Consider the following 17,048-nt stretch of genomic DNA (forward strand, 5'->3'; position numbering starts at 1 on the left):
CTGCCGCCTCACCCTGCCCCACAACCCGCTTCTGAGTCGTGTTTTTTTTCTCTCTTTGCCCGGCTCCCCCCTGCTCCTTGCCCAAGGTAGGGAAGCCCAGCAGGAGCAAGCACAACACGCTGCCCGGCGGCACCCTGCAGATCCGCTCCCTCGGCAAGGACGACCATGGCGAGTGGGAGTGCGTCGCCACCAACATCGTCGCAAGCATTACTGCCAGCACCCACCTTACCGTCGTAGGTACGGGCAGGGCAGGGGACGGGTCCTTGGGGGACGGCCAGCGGCGGGTGCCTGGGTAGAGTCCCCCAGGCAGTGTGTGGGTAAGGCAGGAGATGGGGATGCTCGCTGCGAAGAGCAGCGTCTCCTTTAAATGTTGCTGACTGGTGGAGCTGCCTTTTTCTGCTCTGTTATTTCGGCCACCTGTGGACGCAGCTGTCCTGCTGCTATTTCTAGCAGAAATTCCAGGTGGCTTTTGCTTGGTGCAAGAGGAGTCCCTTTGAACCAAGGCTGGGAGCAGACTCCTTCCAGCCCCCTTGCCTAGTGCATGGTCTTGCTCCCCTTTAACCCATCCCTTTCTCCCCGCAGGCACAAGCCCTCACGCCCCGACTGGCGTGCACGTTGTGGTCGCTATGACCTCTGCCAATGTCTCCTGGGAGCCCGGCTACGACGGTGGATACGAGCAGACTTTCTCAGTTTGGTACGGCCCTCTGTGAGTCATCCCGGCATGCTTTGCTCTCTGCTTCTTTTCTTTCCTAGCCGACCCGAGCTTCGAGCAGCCGGCGGGGAGGAGGGTGGTGAGGGTGGTGCGCCCAGCTCTGTGCCTGCGGGTATTAAAGGGCTGAGCTCCCGTTTGGTGCCTCGGAGAGATGGGTGGTGGTGGGATCGTGTAGTTCCTGTATTTCCTCTCCTTCTGTGCTAGCCAGTACCTCCGTCTGCCCCAGCAGGTTTTATTCTGCTTGTGGTACAAGGGAGACGCTTAGCATTCATGTAACTTTGCCTCTGGCATCTAATTTCAAGATAAACTGTTTATGAAGCTTAACAGCCAGGGAGAGGATGGAAAATGCAACCTTTATAGAGTGCGTCCTGGAAGAGCTGTGACTAAGCAGAAATGATCTCTCCTTGCTCTGCGGCTCCCTGGAGGTGGTTAAATCCCAGCTGAGTTCACAACCAGCCACTGAGAGATGCTGGCCGGGTCTGAGCCTCGTAGGGCTTTGCTCCCATCGCTCCTGTGCCAGCCCGCGCTACCCGGTACCCAAAGCCAGTGGGTGCGTCCTGCCTTCCCGCAGTGGGGCTGGGCTCATCCCTGCAGGCTTTTCCCCGGGGCCGGGGAGGGTGAAATTTAGCTGCAGCGAGGTTGGGGTTCGCTTTGGGCTCTGCACTTGCTCTTGTCCTCTTCCTCTTCTGAAGAGCTGTCCTTGCAAACGTGGAGGGGATGACGCCATCCCTTCCCAGGCCCGGGCTGGCATTCTTCAGCCTTTGCTCTTGCTCTCTCTTTCCTTTCTTGCCTTAATTTAACCCGATGGAGACTGCTGATAGGGTGGACGCTGTCTGTAATGATTTCTGCTGTGCTCCAGCCCGAGGCTGGACACTTGCGGGGTGGGGCTGGACAGTCTGTCGGGAGATGGAAAGAAGGAGGAATGGAGCGAGCAGAGGGGAAAAATGAGGGAGCGAGCAGAGCGGTGCAGACCGTGCTCTGATGAAAAAGTCTTTGGGAAGGAGTGGTTAAACCTCTCTGCTCTGGGAGACATGGCTCCCAACCTTGGAGGGAGGTTGCAGCTGCTGCTGCTCTTGCTCTGCAGCCTGCTGCTGGGTTCCTGCCTCCTCAAGGCTCTTCCAGACCCCACACTGGGGAGAGCAGCCAGCGGCAGGGAAGGATGTTTGCCCGAAGCTTGCCTTAGGTAATTTACAGAGTGCAGTGGGGACCTGGGGTAGGGAGACAGAGACCTGGTTTTGCCCTGACTGTACGGTGTGAGCCCTGGAGGCTGTGGGACCAGGGATGCTAGCCATCCATGCGTTTTCCTCCCTGCTGTGGCTATGGGATGCTCAAGCAAAACATGGCTTCGCCTCCTGTGGAGTTCATGCTCTCCTCCCGCTTCTGCCGTTGTTGATGCTGGAAATGCACACCCTGCTCCCCAGGGATGGCCAGGGCCACCGCAGCATCCCACCTGCGTACACGCTCTCCCTCGGCAAGGGTGGTCTCCCATCCCCGCGCTGCATTTACCCTCCGTTCTCCCCACCCTCAGCCCCTTTGCCATTGCGTGCCTGCCCGCAGCAGCGCTGGGGAGAAGGGATGCGAATGTGGTGGGGTTAAATGCTACAAGGAAAAACCTGCTCTGGGTGATGGGCTGCTCCGCTGCCCTCCATGCCTCCACTGTGGCGGCGAGGGATCCTGGCAGCTGTAGTCCCAGCCGGAGCCACGGTGATACAGAGGCTTTCCTGCCCGCAGCCGCTCGGTTTGGTGGAGGCACGCTGCACGTGCATGGCTCTCTGCCGACTCGCTTGTTTCCATAGCTTGCTGCTGCTTTTCCTGCCTCACCTTTTGCTCCCTTTACAGCGGCATTATTTGTCTTTGCTCCATCTTTTACTTTCTACGCGATGGATTTAGCTGGCTGTATGCCAGTAGCTACAGATATGCCCACTTACCTATGCAGAATAGACTGGCTGCAGTAATCCTTCCCAAATCCTCTGTGGACACCACCAAAACCTGCAGCCAAGGGCTGGGACTTCCTAGAGCATCTCTCTAACGTGGGCACCGATACTTGCAATATCGTTGCAGTGCAGTGATGCTGCTTCGGGACATGGGGCTCTTTGACTGTGCTGATTCCCAGCGGGGTTATGGCTTGTGGGGGTGGCTGCACGCTCGTGTGTGCTGGGGTCGCACTGGGGTGGCTCTGGGAACTTTTTTTTGCCCTGGGTTTGAGGGTTATAGACCCCTGCAGAAAGGCTGTGTACTGTGCTCCCCGCAAGTGCCTCTGCTGCACTGCCAAACCCCAAGTTATGCCCTGGGCTGTGCTGGCAGCCCCCGACTTGTGCAAATACGGCAAAAATGGTGATTTAGTTAAATGTTTCTTGGGGGATTGCATGTACGGGGCTACAGCCGAGGGAAGACTTGGCTCTGGCTTGGGAGCTGTCAAGGTATAAATGGGAACAGGGCCCATCTCCTGCTCCAGCCGTCCCCTTTGCAGCACTCACCAGCGTAAAAATGAGGCAGCTTCCACTTTTGCCCATGGGAATCTGATGGAGATAACCTCAGAGTGAGGCTGTTGGCACCGCCTTTGTCCCTGACCCTGCTCAGAGGGTGCGGGTGGTGCACGGCAGAGGGGAGGGCTGGTGACAGTGTCCATATGACTTGGGGGATGCTGGTGTGGCACAACGGGATGGTGCCCCGTGCCTGGCAGTCCTCGCGTGCGCTGTCCCCAAGCCAGCTCTTGGCTGGCAAGCGGCTGCCCCACGTCCATACACATTGCTGCTGTCAAACCAAATCATTGCTCGGGAAAGCTCCATTTTCGCTCGAGAAGTTAATGCTGCCTCTTTGTCCTCCCTGCCAAAGGCACCTTCCCTGAGGAGGATCCTCCCTTTTCTCTCCGCAGGATGAAGAGAGCCCAGTTTGGCCCACATGACTGGCTGTCTCTCCCTGTGCCAGCTGGTTCCAGTTGGCTACTGGTGGATACCTTGGAACCCGAGACTGCATACCAGTTCAGCGTCTTGGCTCAAAACAAGCTGGGCACCAGCTCCTTCAGTGAGGTGGTCACTGTGAACACTCTAGGTGGGTCCTCTGTGGACACAAGGGGAGGAGGGAGAAGGGATTCAGGGGGTCCATGGGGACAAGTGGCCTTTTCCCTTGGTCCGTGTGCCCTATCTGCTGGGGACAGAGATGGTGATCGGCAGCAGTAGTTTCCAGCTGCGTAGAAGATTGTTCATGGAGGGTCCTGGATGAAGCTTGTAGACTTTGCTGGATGCATGAGGCTCCTGAAAGCTTGTCCTAAGAGACAGTGTAGGAGAACTGTGCTGTACCAGTCACCTTTCAGATCTTCCTTAAGTTCAGCTGGGGTCAGAAGGTATTATTAGAGCACAAAATCACTTGCGTGCAGCTCAGAGCGGGAGCTAACACAAAGGGCCTTGCACTGGTACCTGCCTTGGGGCTGTCTCGGGCGGACGTGGGAGGAAGCAGGAGGTTTTCTAACGCTGTGCCCCTTTTTCTTGGAGCCACTGCATCGTTAGTCCCCTGCTTTTTGGAAAGCCATTTTTGTATCTCTGAGATAAGAGCACGCGTCTGAGATGTGCCCTTAACTCCTGAAAGGTGGGACCTGCCGCTGCTGCGGTGGTCATCTGCTGCTGCTGAGGCACACGTAGGAGAGCATCTCTTGCCCTATCTCAAAGGTGTCCCCTGTCCCATCTGCTCTGTCTGCAGCATTCCCTGTAACAACTCCAGAGCCTCTGGTGTTGGTTACCCCACCGAGGTGCCTAACAGCCAACCGGACACAGCAAGGCGTCCTCTTGTCGTGGCTTCCTCCCGCTAACCACAGCTTCCCCATTGACCGCTACATCATGGAGTTCCGCGTCGCGGAGAGGTGGGAGATCTTGGATGATGGTATCCCGGGGACCGAGAACGAGTTTTTTGCCAAGGACTTGTCCCAGGTAAGCCGGGGCTGCCCACACCATACCTCTGGTGTTGCACCGTCTGCTGCAGCTCTGGGGAAGCTTTTGGGGTGGCTCGGTCCCCGTGCCGGGATCTTCAAGGAGGTGGGTAAGGTTGGAGGCTGTGGCAGGGAACCTGATGGACGTGCTTGGTGTTTCAGGACACCTGGTACGAGTTTCGGGTCCTGGCGGTCATGCAGGATCTCATCAGCGAACCCAGCAACGTTGCTGGCGTGTCCAGTACAGGTAAGGGATGGCTCCTTCTTCTCTCCCCAGCTGTGGGAGCATCTCTGCTTCTGCAGGTACCTAAGCTAGTGCTCGGGTCATCAGTACTTGCTTACGCCAGCGATGGCTGGTTTTGTGCTTTTGCCCGAGATGCTGGGGCTGTGAGCTGGGCTGATGGGCATACGGTTAGGATTGGTGTCCTGGACACGCTGCTGGCCCCGTGCCACCTCCTGATGCAAACGGACCAGCAGCACTCGGAGCGGGCGAGGACAAACCGCCCCATTTAGTCCTTCCCGTGGAGCACAGCGTTGTCGGGCATCCGCTGTTGCAGAGTGGCAGCCCATTTCAGCTCTGCGGGGTGCCCAGAGAACAAAGCTCTGACCGGGCACTGCGCAGCCTGGAAATGGGAATGAAAGGTGCAGAGAGGGAAACGTAGCACTGCAGTGCAGAGTCCAAAGGGGGGAAAAAAAGCTTTGCAACAGGAGACTGCAACACACTGCAGCTCGTGCATGTACCCTGCACCCCGGTCCAGCCTGGAGGATGCTTCTTGAGCAGGGGACAGGCGAGGGTACGTGATTGCGATGGAGAAGGCAAGGACAGCAGGGAGGAGATGGGGATGCGGCGGGAGAACCCTGCTTTTGTGGCTCTCTGGAAAAGCTCAGGAGCCACCCAGCTCTGCTGCACGCAGGAATGCAGCAGTCTCTCTCTGCCCCCAAGTGGTGCTGGCACGGTGCGGAGAGCCTGCCTGCTGCAGACTGCCTGCTTGCTTGCCCTTGCTTCTCTTGCACAATTTTTCTGATGGGGTTTGGCAGTGCCCGCGGGGCGTGCGTGCACCCCGGCCCCAGGCAGCTGTCCTCCCAGGCTGGCGAAAGCGTTCTGAGCCTGCATGCGAGTGCACGGCAGGAATGCTGGTGCGTGTGGGGCTTGCGTCTGCAAAGGGCTGCAGCTGAGGTCTGCTGGTGGTTCGGATGCGCTGGGGGTCAGCGAAGGGCCGTCATGAGGGTTCGGAGCCCAGTGTTCATTGAAAAGCTGAAATGAAGCACTGACAAACAGGGTAAAATACCTTGTGCTGCTGCAGCGGGTTATTCGGCCAGGAGGTAACCGCAGGTTTGGTGCAGTTGTGTGTGCGTGCTTGCACATAAGTGCGTAGTTGTGTGGCGTGGAGGTTTCTTCCCTGGGGGTCTATCAGCTAAGACAAAAAGGTCTACCTGGTGCAAGGTTGCTAAATCCCTTGGCAGTGGCCTGCAGCAACGCTGACCGCTCTCCCCAGGTTGGAAGCAGGGTCTTTAAGTAGAGATTATCGTTCCTGGTACCAGTTGCCTTCACTGCTGCGGTAGGTCCCTGGGGAAGGCAGCAGGCAGGGGTGTGTGCATAACACCTAATTGTCGTGGTTTTCCCCCAGACGTATTCCCTCAGCCTGACCTGACAGACGAGGGTCTAGCCCGCCCGGTGCTGGCTGGTATCGTTGCCACCATCTGCTTCCTGGCTGCTGCCATCCTCTTCAGCACACTCGCCGCCTGCTTCGTCAACAAGCAACGCAAACGCAAGCTCAAGCGCAAGAAAGGTGAGCCGGTCGCCGGTGTGCTTGCTTCCTCCCTCCCGCCTCCTCCTCGTTTCTCCTCCCTGGTTGTGTTGTGGTGGTAACCTTCTTCCCTGTCTGTCTCTTCTTCCGTCCATGCGCGTCCTCAGGTGAAGCCCTGACTTCATCCCTCGGCTGTGCCTGAAAGCGCCCGTGGTCGGGAGCGGGAGAGGCAGGGTGGGTGAAGAGGCGACAGAGAAACTAGCCTGGGATTTCCGAGGGAGCGCTCTCGCGTGGTGATAACTCCTAGAGCCGGGGGTTTAGGGCCGGGGTGTCCTCTGGGCCAGAGATGGGGGGGGGGACCGCTCAACTCCTCGAGGTCCCCCCAGAGCTGGGTTCTCCAGCTGCTTTCCGCCCAGCTCTGCCCAACCCGGAGCGGGCAGTGCCCGATGGCCGCGCTAGGCTAGAGAAGACCCCCGCAAAGGAGAGAGACCCTGCCGCTCTGCTTCCCGAAAGCTGGGACTGCGGGCACCATGCAGGAGCGGCCGTTAGGGAAAAGGGCGGCTGGGGAGCCGGAGAGGGCAGGGGAATTGGCTCCTTCTCCTCTAGCCTGCGAGACTGCGGCAGTAGGATGGGCAGGACCCTGTGACGGGAGCTGTTTGTTGTCAGCAACCATTAAAGCGCTGGAGCAATGAAACCTTGGCCTCTTGTTGAGTGTCTTTTGTTGTCTTGATGTTCAGTTTGTCTTGTCTCTGTTGTGTTGCGCCTCCTTAGTGTTCTCTCTTCTTTCCCCTTTTTATTCTCTTCCAGACCCTCCTCTCTCGATAACCCACTGCAGGAAGAGTTTGGAGTCCCCGTAAGTATCTGTCTTAGCTGCAGCCACCAGGCTGTGGGTCTTCAAGGTGCCTCCTTCCTACAGTTGTTGCAAGGCTCAAATGGAAATGTCTGACCTTGTTCGGTTGCTTCTGATGAGTTGTTTTGGGTTTTCCCTGAACTTGTGGGAACACAACGGTTCACAGGAGACAAACGGGCTTTGGAGCAGAAAGCAGCAGGGACAAATGCAGCAAACTTTGAGCTAAGAGATGACCCCGTTGGATCTGTGAACGTTGACCAAAGGTGGAGCTGACCTCTGGAACTCAATTACACACCCAGCCTGAAGGTGCTCCTTAGGAGAACGGCTGGCCGGCTGCATACAGAGTCCTTTGTACAAGCTCAGTGTAGTTTTTGGGTCGTTCTCTGTTGGCTCTGGTTTTTCTTGGGAAATTCGGAGAATCTTACATCGGTGTCTTTTCTTTTCCCATGAAGCGTGCCCTGCTGAAGCCTCTTTCCACACGTGCCCAAAGGTGGTGGTTCATGCTGCTGCAGTAGCCATAGCTCTTTGCAGAGCCCATCAAAAGCATGTATAGCTGCTAATGAATGGGAGCATCTTCCCGATGTGAGCGCGAGAGTTTGAGATGTGGACGCCTGATGCTTTGCCTCCTGGACCATTGCAAAATCTCCTTTTGCTGGTGGATCTTAATCTTGCTTTTTGTTTTTTCAGTTTATCCACTGCACTGAAATAACCATGCCTGCACTGTCTGTGTTGGATCTGCTGCCTTTTGCCTTTCAATCCTGTTTGTCCGAGGCTTTCAGATAGGGATGAGTGATGCTTTCTGCCTTTTGAGGCTCTCAGCCTTAAGTTTGACTGTTGAGAACAGGAGAAAAAGTTGGTCTGAAATGATCCATCGGCATCTCCAAGTGAGATGCTGAGTTCTCCGGGAGGGGACGTTTGCCTGATGTCCCTCCTCTGGGGGGCTTTCCTGGGCATGGATAGCTCAGGTGAACATAGGAAACCTTTGAAGGAGTTGGAAGTGGGCTCTGGATCTGTCTTTTGTCCTGCTGGGGCTGCAGAGCTTGTTGCAAGGCGTTGGGAGAGCTTGTTGCAAGGCGTTGGTGGAGCTTGTGTTGCAAGGCGTTGGTGTGAGCTGCCTGCCCTGGGGGGGGATGCCGAGCGTGCTGAGCTCCGCTCCTGAGGAGCGGGGATGACGTGTGCTGCTGCTGGTCCTCTGGCCTGTGCCGTGGCCGGGCGAGACTGTGCCGTCCCGGCTAGCCCCCGCAATTCTCTCCCAGCAGTTCCTCCTTTGAGAGCTGGTAGCACTTTGTTTTCCGGATCTGACCGGCGGCTCTTCTGGGTGAGGAGACCTCCTTTCCCCTCCGGGTGACCGTCCCCTCTCTCGGTTTTTCTCCCCTGTGGTCCAGGTTGTCTTCCGGCAAGGTGAGTCCCGAGAGCATCCGCACCCTCCGTCCCCCCTCGGAGTCCTCTGACGACCAGGGCCCGCAGGCCAAGCGGATGCTGAGCCCCACCAAGGAGAAGGAGCTCTCCCTTTACAAGAAGACCAAGCGAGCCATCAGCAGCAAGAAGTACAGCGTCTCCAAGGCGGAGGCCGAAGCCGAGGCCACCACTCCCATCGAGCTCATCAGCCGCGGGCCGGACGGCCGCTTCGTCATGGACCCGGCGGAGATGGAGCCGTCCCTGAAGACGCGGCGGATCGAGGGCTTCCCCTTCGTGGAGGAGACGGACATGTACCCCGAGTTCAGGCAGTCGGACGAGGAGAACGACGACCCCGTCGTCCCGGCCTCGGTCACCGCCCTGAAAGCTCAGCTCACCCCTCTCTCCTCCAGCCAGGAGTCCTACCTTCAGCCACCAGCATACAGCCCCCGGTTCCACCGGGCGCTGGAGGGTCCCGGCGCCCTGCAGGCCACCGGCCAGGCCCGCCCGCCGGCCCCCCGGGCTTTCCACCACCAGTTTTACGGTTACCTCAGCAGCAGCAGCCCCGGGGAGGTGGACCCGCCGCCCTTCTACATGCCAGAAGTCAGCCCGCTGAGCTCGGTCATGTCCTCCCCGCCGCTGCCCCCCGAGGGGCCCTTCGGACACCCCACCATCCCCGAGGAGAACGGGGAGAACGCCTCCAACAGCACGCTGCCCCTGGCCCAGACCCCCACGGGGGGCCGGTCCCCCGAGCCCTGGGGCAGGGCCGAATTCCCCTTCGGCGGCCTGGAGCCGGCCCCCGCGCCGTTCCCCCACCAGCTCCAGCCCTGCGAGGCGGCCGAGGGCGCCCAGCCCACCGGTTGCCTTCCTCGGGGGCCGCCCCCCTCCTCCCTCCAGGTGGTCCCCGCGTCCTACCCGGGCATCCTGCCCCTGGAGGCACCAAAGAGCTGGACCGGCAAGTCGCCCGGCAGGGGCCAACCCTCTGTGCCCACCACCACCAAGTGGCAGGACAAACCTATGCAACCCATGGGATGTCAAGGGCAGCTAAGACATACCAGCCAAGGTATGGGCATACCCGTGTTGCCTTACCACGAACCGTCCGAGCCCGTCGGCCCCAGCGGCGCAAGCACATTCGGCCTGGACACCAGGTGGTACGAGCCCCAACCCCGACCTCGGCCCAGCCCTCGGCAGGTCAGGAGGGCCGAGCCCAGTTTACATCAGGTGGTGCTACAACCTTCGAGGCTTTCTCCTCTGACCCAAAGCCCCCTCAGCTCCCGCAACAGCTCCCCGGAGCTGACCGCCCGCGCCCGGCCCCGGCCGGGCCTCATCCAGCAGCAGGCGGAGGTGTCGGAGATCACCCTGCAGCCCCCGGCGGCCGTCAGCTTCTCCCGCAAGTCCACGCCGTCGACGGGATCCCCCGCGCCCAGCAGCCGGGGAGGCAGCCCCAGCTACCGACCTACCGCCGCCTTTGCCTCCCTGGCCACCGGCTACTCCGGCTCCCAGGGCTCCTCCCTGCCCGTGGACACCATGGACGTCTTCGGAGACATCCCCTCTCCCAGGAGGGCCGGCGAGGAGATTCTGCAACCGGAGCCGACATCCACCACGGTAGCCGCCACGGGGTAAGTGCGTGAGCCCCGTGGCGCTCCCCCGACCTCCCCGCCCCGGCCCCCTCCCGGCTTCCCCCACCCTGCCTCACCTGCTCCCTCCGACTCCCTCCCCGCCATCGCCATCCCAACTCGTAGGGTCTCTCTGGGCGCGCTGCAGCATCCCTTTTGGAGACGGCGTCCCGCGGGCTTTGCTTTAGGAAGAGGCTGGTGCCGCGGGCGCGGGTTGCATGGCCGCTGCCCCGGAGAGCCGGGTTTTAGGCAGGCGACCTTCCCGGCGCCGGCGGCGCGCTTGCCTCCTCCCCGGCGGCTCCTTTGGGGAACCCGGGAGTGCCGTGACTCGGGCTAATGGGCCGTCTACCAGGCGTGCAAAGACCTGGCTCCTGGCTCGCGTAGGTAAGTGTCCTGGTGTCACTGGCGGTTGTTTCCTCTTCTAGCTGCTGGCTCTTGGCTTTCTTCGAACGTTAGGGCCGCCGCCGCCGCGCCTCTGTCTTCCTCCTCTTCCTTCCCGCGGAGTCTAGAGAGCTTTAATGCATGACAGAAACAGCTATCACGGTCACCGCCCCACCTGCAAAAGGGATGCTGCAGCCCCAGGACGCGGGCAGGGAGAGATCAAGGACTTAGCCACACCAGCAACATGTCAGGAGAGGAGGAAAAATAAAAATAAACTAACCCCAGCGGAGATCGGGAGGCTGCCGGCACGCTCAGATCCTGCCCTAAAGAGGGATGTGGCTGCACTAGAGAGTAGCGGCTGGTTTTCCAGGTACCAGGGTTGCTCCAGGCAAAAAGCGTCTCTCTCTCTTTCTCTCTTTCTCTCTCTCTTTCTCTCTGTATTTCTCCTCTTTTCCTCTGTCTTTCACAGCACCTTAGACCCCGTAGCCGTGCTTTCGTCCCATCCTTTCGTCTCGCTTCATTTCGGCTTGTTGTCTGGCGGGGTTGAAACACCGCCCGCCCTGCTCCGGCTTGCAGCAGAGAGGAGTCGGGGGGCCGGGGCACCCGGCCCCGCAGAGCCGGCGCGGTCGGACGCATCCGGAGAAGTGTGTTTCGGGGAGGGGGGAGGCAGCGTTTCACCCCGCAGTGCCCTCCGCATTTCACTCCCACCCTCTGGTACCTGGAAGCGTTATGGCCTTAGAAAACCCCTCTGGCACGGCACGCCTGGGGTGCGCAGGGGGGGAAGCAAGAAGAGGGCTCAGGGGGAGAGGTTGGGGAGGGAGAGGAGCTTGAACGAGCCTGAAACGACTTCTGTGTGCCTCTGGAAAACACAGCTATGGAGCGATGCAATTAAGTATGTAGACGTATGTCCACGTCTCCTAACCAGGGCACCCCAAGGAGACCCAGCTCCAGGACAGATCCGTGTTAGAGCAGCACTGTTGTCCGTGCTTTTACGCAGTGTATCCATTCGCTTTGTTGATTATTGTTTTCGTTTCTTCTTTTCCTTTCTCTTCTGTTTCTTTCCCCCTTTCTTCTCCAGCCTCGTTTCGTTTATGTTTCGGTTTGGTTTCTTTCCCTCCTTTTCCTTTGGAGTTGTTGACGTGCTGATGTGTTGCGGAGCTCGGCTCCTTGCGGGTGTTGATAACTGCTTTGTTTTTGATTAATCTCAGCTATCTGGGCAGTGTTGTCGAGACAAGCTTCTCCTCAGCTCAATAGGTAAGGGTGATCCATGTCCGAAAGGATGGTGTGGGCGCTGTGGAGGGTGGCCGGGAGCGGGGCATGAGAGGGGACACGGAAGGGGCTTTTCCAATACCATCTCTTCCTTTAAAGGGGAATAAGGAATCCGAAAACACTAGGAAACACCTCTGGACGCACAGTCTCTGTGGCTTTTGGGTTTCCCCTCCCAGCGGCACGCTGCTGCTCCCCTGCCTTTGGGGTGGCAGTGGGGCTGGAGAGCCCAGTGCTGGCAGCCGTGTCTTCGTGTTGAGGTTTGGGATGAGCCGAGCTGCTGTCTCCCCGTGGCCGTCCTTCCTTTCTTGGAGGATGGTGACACGCGGCACCCCTCAGCCCTGGCAGGGCTTGTGCGACGCAAGGGTTGTGCGGTGTTAGGGAGGTGCATGTCGAGGTGGGCTTGTCCCGGATGATCCAAACCAGGAGGAGCTCGTGGCTACCCCCTGGAGCCAGGTAAAACAGCAACATCTGGAGCAACCAGCCGTGGACAGTGCTTTCAGAGTGGGGCTCTGAAAATCAGTCTCCAGCTGCAGTCCAGGACATGGAGAATTTTGTTCCCAGGAGTACCTGGATCTGTATTCTTTTTCCCAAGTCTCCTCAATCATGGGAAATGGGAGAAGTCTTTCTTTCAAGACGGTCTGTGTGGTTGGCAGCAGCGTAACTACAGTTTCAGACTGCCGGTGAGGTGTTTTATCGTTCCCATCGCAAGTGTAGTCATAGTAAAAGCCCTCCCTCTCTGAAATACTCCTTGGAGAAATCTTTAAGGCTTCTTCTGACCCACCTGTAATTAAACACCCACCCCTAAGCAGATCTTGAAAGACTCTCCCAAGAAAATACTTCTAGGGCTGCCTTCATGGGACCAGTTTCCTAGATGGCCATGGGCATCCCTGGTACTGGGATGGAGTAATTGGGAGATGGTTTTCAGACCTTAGAAGCAGAGAATGTCACTAAAACTGCTAAAGCCAGATGGGATAATAGTCACTCCTGACCCCAATGATTGGGAATGCTGACCTGTTTGGCTGTCAGCCAGGCTGGTTATGGAAGGAGAGGTGGGATTGGAGACGGGACCATTTCTAGGGCCTGGCCATGCCCAAGCTTCCTTAGGACAGGTCTTAACAGAAACTTAAGCCTTGCTGCCTTGGATGGGAAGAGTCAAGGTCCTGGCCGATGCTCTCTTAACAGCCTGAGGAGCCTTGTTGGCGTGGAGAAGAGCCTCATAACAGAGAGAGAGATGAGATGCCTAGAGAAATCAGGTGGATGTTTCCAGGAGAGTGGAATTCCTTCAGCTTGACATGTAGGGTTGTCCCGGGGTGGGGAGAGTGGGAGACGTGAGGAAGGAGTGTCGGGTCACGGCCGATGAGAGCAGGTACAGGATGTGTGCTCTGTGGAAAAGCCATCCTCTCAGTATGGCAAAACTCCTCCAGTTTGAGCCTTGCAGCCTTCCAAAGCTCTTGAGCACTTGGCCACCTTCTGTTTTCCTCTTCTGATCCTAGAGAAGGGTGTCCCATGAGGAGCAGAGCTAGCACCAAGCCTTGGTGAGATCTGGGCTGTGCCAGACTTCTTGAGAAATGGGGAAGCCCTTGCTGAGGACGTTAACTGTTTTCTCTATTCTTTTTCTGTGGTGCTTCCCTGCTTCAGGAGCATTAGGGACACGAGTGAATGTGGCTTTAGCACAGCAGAGGTGAGTCCAGGCTCAGGTCCGAGTTTGGCGTGGCTGTTGCACAGATCCTGGCTGGCTCCTGTCTCCCGTGCTGGGTGCTGTGGGCTGACGGGGTTTCAGGAGCGGGGTCATATTGCCCAGCAGGATGCTTGTGGAGGAGCAGCCCTGTGTCTTACTCGGAGATGCTGCCAGGGATTGGAGTTGCAGGAGTGACTCCAGAGTCATTATCCCCAAAAAGGGGAAGGCAGAAGAATAAATCTCACTTTAATAAGCGAGGAATCCTGTAAAGAGCCCAGCCAAGTAATTTCTTGATGATTTGGGGTCATAAAATTGTCAGTGCATGCAGAGCATGGGGATTTTATACCAGACCAGCCAGATTTCTGTACTGCAGTAATAAAAGTTGAGAGGAGGAGAGGGAGGCGCAGTTTGCGGGGCCTGGTGGCGGCTGCAGCACGTTGGCTTTCGCTGAACGAGGGTCAGGAAGCTTTTACCGATGGGCAGGGATCCAAAAAAATGCCGTTACTGAGTTGGCACGAGCAGTTTTTCCCATCTTCTTCTCTTTGGATGCAGCACGCAGTGGTGCATTTCCTAACGGGGAAGAGGGGGCTGTCTTCTCCCTGCAGAGGGAAACCCAAAAACCACAGACAAGGCACCAAGCACCCATGCCCCTCGGCACTGCAGCCCGCCCTGGGCGGCCACCCCAGCCTCCCCCTTGCTGGGGCAGCGCTGCCGACGCCGGGAGTTCGGGGGCTTGGCCGTGGCATAGCGTTGAGTGATGAAGGGACGTCGGCACCTGGTGTGCGGGAGGAGGAGCATCCCTCGCTCCCCGCTTGAAAGAAAACAGGTTCCCCTTTAAAGACTGTCCATGTGCTGATCCTCTGCATGTGTTTCATGCTGCCTCCTGCTTGGAGAAGTTGTGAGTCTGCTTGTCTGAGTGCGTTTTCCTTTTCTTTCTTTCTTTCTTATTATTTTTTTCTTTTCAGTCTCTTTAATTTACTTATATATTTTCTCACTCCTGTTTTTCATTTATCTTCCTCTCTTCCCCCCCTTCCCCATGACTGTATCCCCCTCTTCCTCTCCAGTCCGGCCCCTTTTCCCTCGCCCTCTCTCCTCCCCGCTCCTCTCCCGTCAGCATGGTGAAGTCCGTTGTGTAGATGAGTCGTGGTGTCTGCAGACCTGTAGAAGGGACCCCCTTGCCCGGTGTGCTCCCTGCTGTGACCAGCCCCTTCCTCCGTCATTGCGGTGCCTTGGCAGCAGCAGCTCTGGGGCAAGGGGCCGTCACCGCTGTGTTTCTCTAGCACCTCTCGCGCTGAAGGATCTCAAGCGATGCGCGATGGCATGCCGGGATGGAGGCAGCAGCCGGCGCTGCCTCAGAGCAGAGGGCGAATTCCGACTTGCTGGATGTCTCGTGGGATCGCACAGGACTTGCTTGAGACGGAGCCTCACGTAGGTGAATTGAGCTCTTCGTCTGAGGGAGGGTGAAGGCTTGAAGGACACGGTGGCTGAGACACAGTGGACTCTGGCCCAAGTGGATGTTTTAACATGTCCATACGATTCCTAGATGTCAGTGTTTTGACTCAAGGAAGGGAGGAGGCAGGGAATGTGTGTTGAGACCTCCACAAGGTGAAATACATGTATTGTGCCCTTGAATCTCCTGGACCCTTTGTTTATATAGGTTCCCCCTTTTGGGTGGGAAGAGGTTAATGATGCTTTCATGGGCCTTCTGCCTTGCATCTTTGCTTTGTATGTAGAAGGATGTTTGAAGAAGAGCAGCTTAGATGTGTGTTTGGGTTGGATAGTTCTTCTCCCCTAGCTACCTCCTCCTGTCCTGGGGCTCTTTGGGGTCTCTCAGTACCTTTGCGGTCTCTCCAGTACCTCTCTGTCCACACAGTTCAGACCCTTGCTCGTTCAGAAGGGTCGTCCTTTGAAGACTTGAGGAAAATGGCTGCTCCGGGTGTTTGTCGCACCTCTGGAAGGCTTGAGTCAGGAATTCACATGTGCTTCTTGAAGCCCCTTTGCTTGGCTCTGCACTGCAGGCTCTAGAAGAAGTTCGCCCACCTCTCTGAACCTCTCATCTGCTGGTGCTCAAGATATCTCTCGTGCACGGGCAGCTGCCCAAAATGCTAACTCTGGGGGCAGGAAGAGGCTTTTGGCTGAGCTTTAAATGCAAATTAATTTGAAAGAATTGGAGTCCTTTGAAGAAATAAAGGGTGGGTAGAGCAGATAAAATTTGGCTGGTGAGTAACATCGTTTCGTCCTCTGTATCTCTTCCTTGCCAGAGGTCAGACAGTATTTATAGTGACACATGGGTTCAGTGCGCTCGCTGTTTATATTTGTGTGTATAAATACAAGTCCAATTATGGAGAACTAGTGGAAACGAGCTTCAGGCAATTTCCTCATAATCCCTTGCGTAAATCTGTCTAATTTTGTCAACATGCCACAGTAGCATCTTCTTAGAAAGAAAAAAGAATGGAAAGAGCAAGAGCCTTTTACAAGTTGAGCTTTAATAATATTGGCAAAGTTGTCTGGGTGGTGGGAGCAGGCGGTAGAAGACAGATGCCGATGGGCAGGACAGCGGCAGGATCGTCAAGCTCGCTGGCATCCAGGGCTTGGCACACGTGAGCTCCACGGGAGATGGACCGAGGCTGGAGCAGCTGAGGTCACCGTTAGCCGAGTACCTGCCTGAATGTAACCGTTGTGCAAATCACAGAATCATAGGATGGTGGATATAAAAAGGGAAACGCCTGCTATTGACCATCCAAGCTGAAGCTGCTGCAGGGATGTCCTGTGCTCTTGGCCCTTTGGCTTACTGTGGTCTTACTCTGAGCCAGCGTGTGTACGCGGTGCAGTCCGTCGGCTGTCGGCGTTGGTGCGTGCAGCTCAGCGGGTAGTGCCCCAACGGAGCCTGGAGCCGCTGCTCGCAGCATCCCTCATGAGAGGCTGGTTGCACTTGGGAACAAGGCGTTTAAGCACTGCGACTCAACGGGCTTGTAAACGTCGTCTTTCCTACAAGGGAAAGCTCTCGCTTGGATCCAGCCAGCAGGACTACCAGCTTGTCTAATGAGTTGCTTCATCTTTGGCTGATGTGCTGCTCTGCTGGCAGCTGGAACAGAGGCTCTCCAGGAGCATCCACATCTTGATGTCTCTGTTGCGATGGGAGATGCGAGAAGGGGCTTTTCTATACCCCAGTCTTTGGGTTTCCGTTGCATCTGCTGCGTCCCAGCTGCTTTATCAGCTTATGCTGCACTTTTCTCGGTGCTCTCCAATGCTGACGGCAGAACTGAGAAGCTTTGCCATCACACGCGTCTTCAAAAACAACCCTGTCTGCTCCCCGCGGGGAGAAAAATCCTTTGGGAGCTCTTCGCCTGTGCCGCTCCAGCTGAAGTACCGCCGCTCCAGCAGCCGCTCGGGATCTCAGACGTAAAGCGTTGCTATCACGCCGTGCTCTCCGCAGTGGTGGCATGAGTAGGGACTTGCAGAGGCAAAAGCCTGTGG

General features: G+C 57.3%; 1 protein-coding gene across 6 annotated transcripts in view; it reads left to right on the plus strand.

Annotated features, from left to right (window-relative positions):
• IGSF9B (immunoglobulin superfamily member 9B) overlaps positions 1 to 17,048 on the plus strand; it is a 45,067-nt gene that overhangs the window by 20,368 nt on the left and 7,651 nt on the right. For 2 of the 6 annotated variants that reach the window (XM_049801168.1, XM_049801170.1), the window contains 8 exons: positions 87 to 237; positions 583 to 706; positions 3,588 to 3,763; positions 4,409 to 4,635; positions 4,797 to 4,881; positions 6,263 to 6,424; positions 7,190 to 7,235; positions 8,618 to 10,246. In XM_049801168.1, coding sequence (XP_049657125.1) covers positions 87 to 237; positions 583 to 706; positions 3,588 to 3,763; positions 4,409 to 4,635; positions 4,797 to 4,881; positions 6,263 to 6,424; positions 7,190 to 7,235; positions 8,618 to 10,246 — 2,600 coding nt within the window. Of the gene's footprint in view, positions 1 to 86; positions 238 to 582; positions 707 to 3,587; positions 3,764 to 4,408; positions 4,636 to 4,796; positions 4,882 to 6,262; positions 6,425 to 7,189; positions 7,236 to 8,617; positions 10,247 to 10,668; positions 10,995 to 11,832; positions 11,879 to 17,048 lie in introns of all 6 variants that reach the window. The other 4 variants (XM_049801169.1, XM_049801171.1, XR_007506108.1 and 1 more) reach the window with 3 other exon arrangements.

The sequence above is a fragment of the Accipiter gentilis genome, chromosome 5 (genome assembly GCF_929443795.1).
Source record: "Accipiter gentilis chromosome 5, bAccGen1.1, whole genome shotgun sequence".
In the NCBI taxonomy this organism is placed as follows: domain Eukaryota; kingdom Metazoa; phylum Chordata; class Aves; order Accipitriformes; family Accipitridae; genus Astur; species Astur gentilis.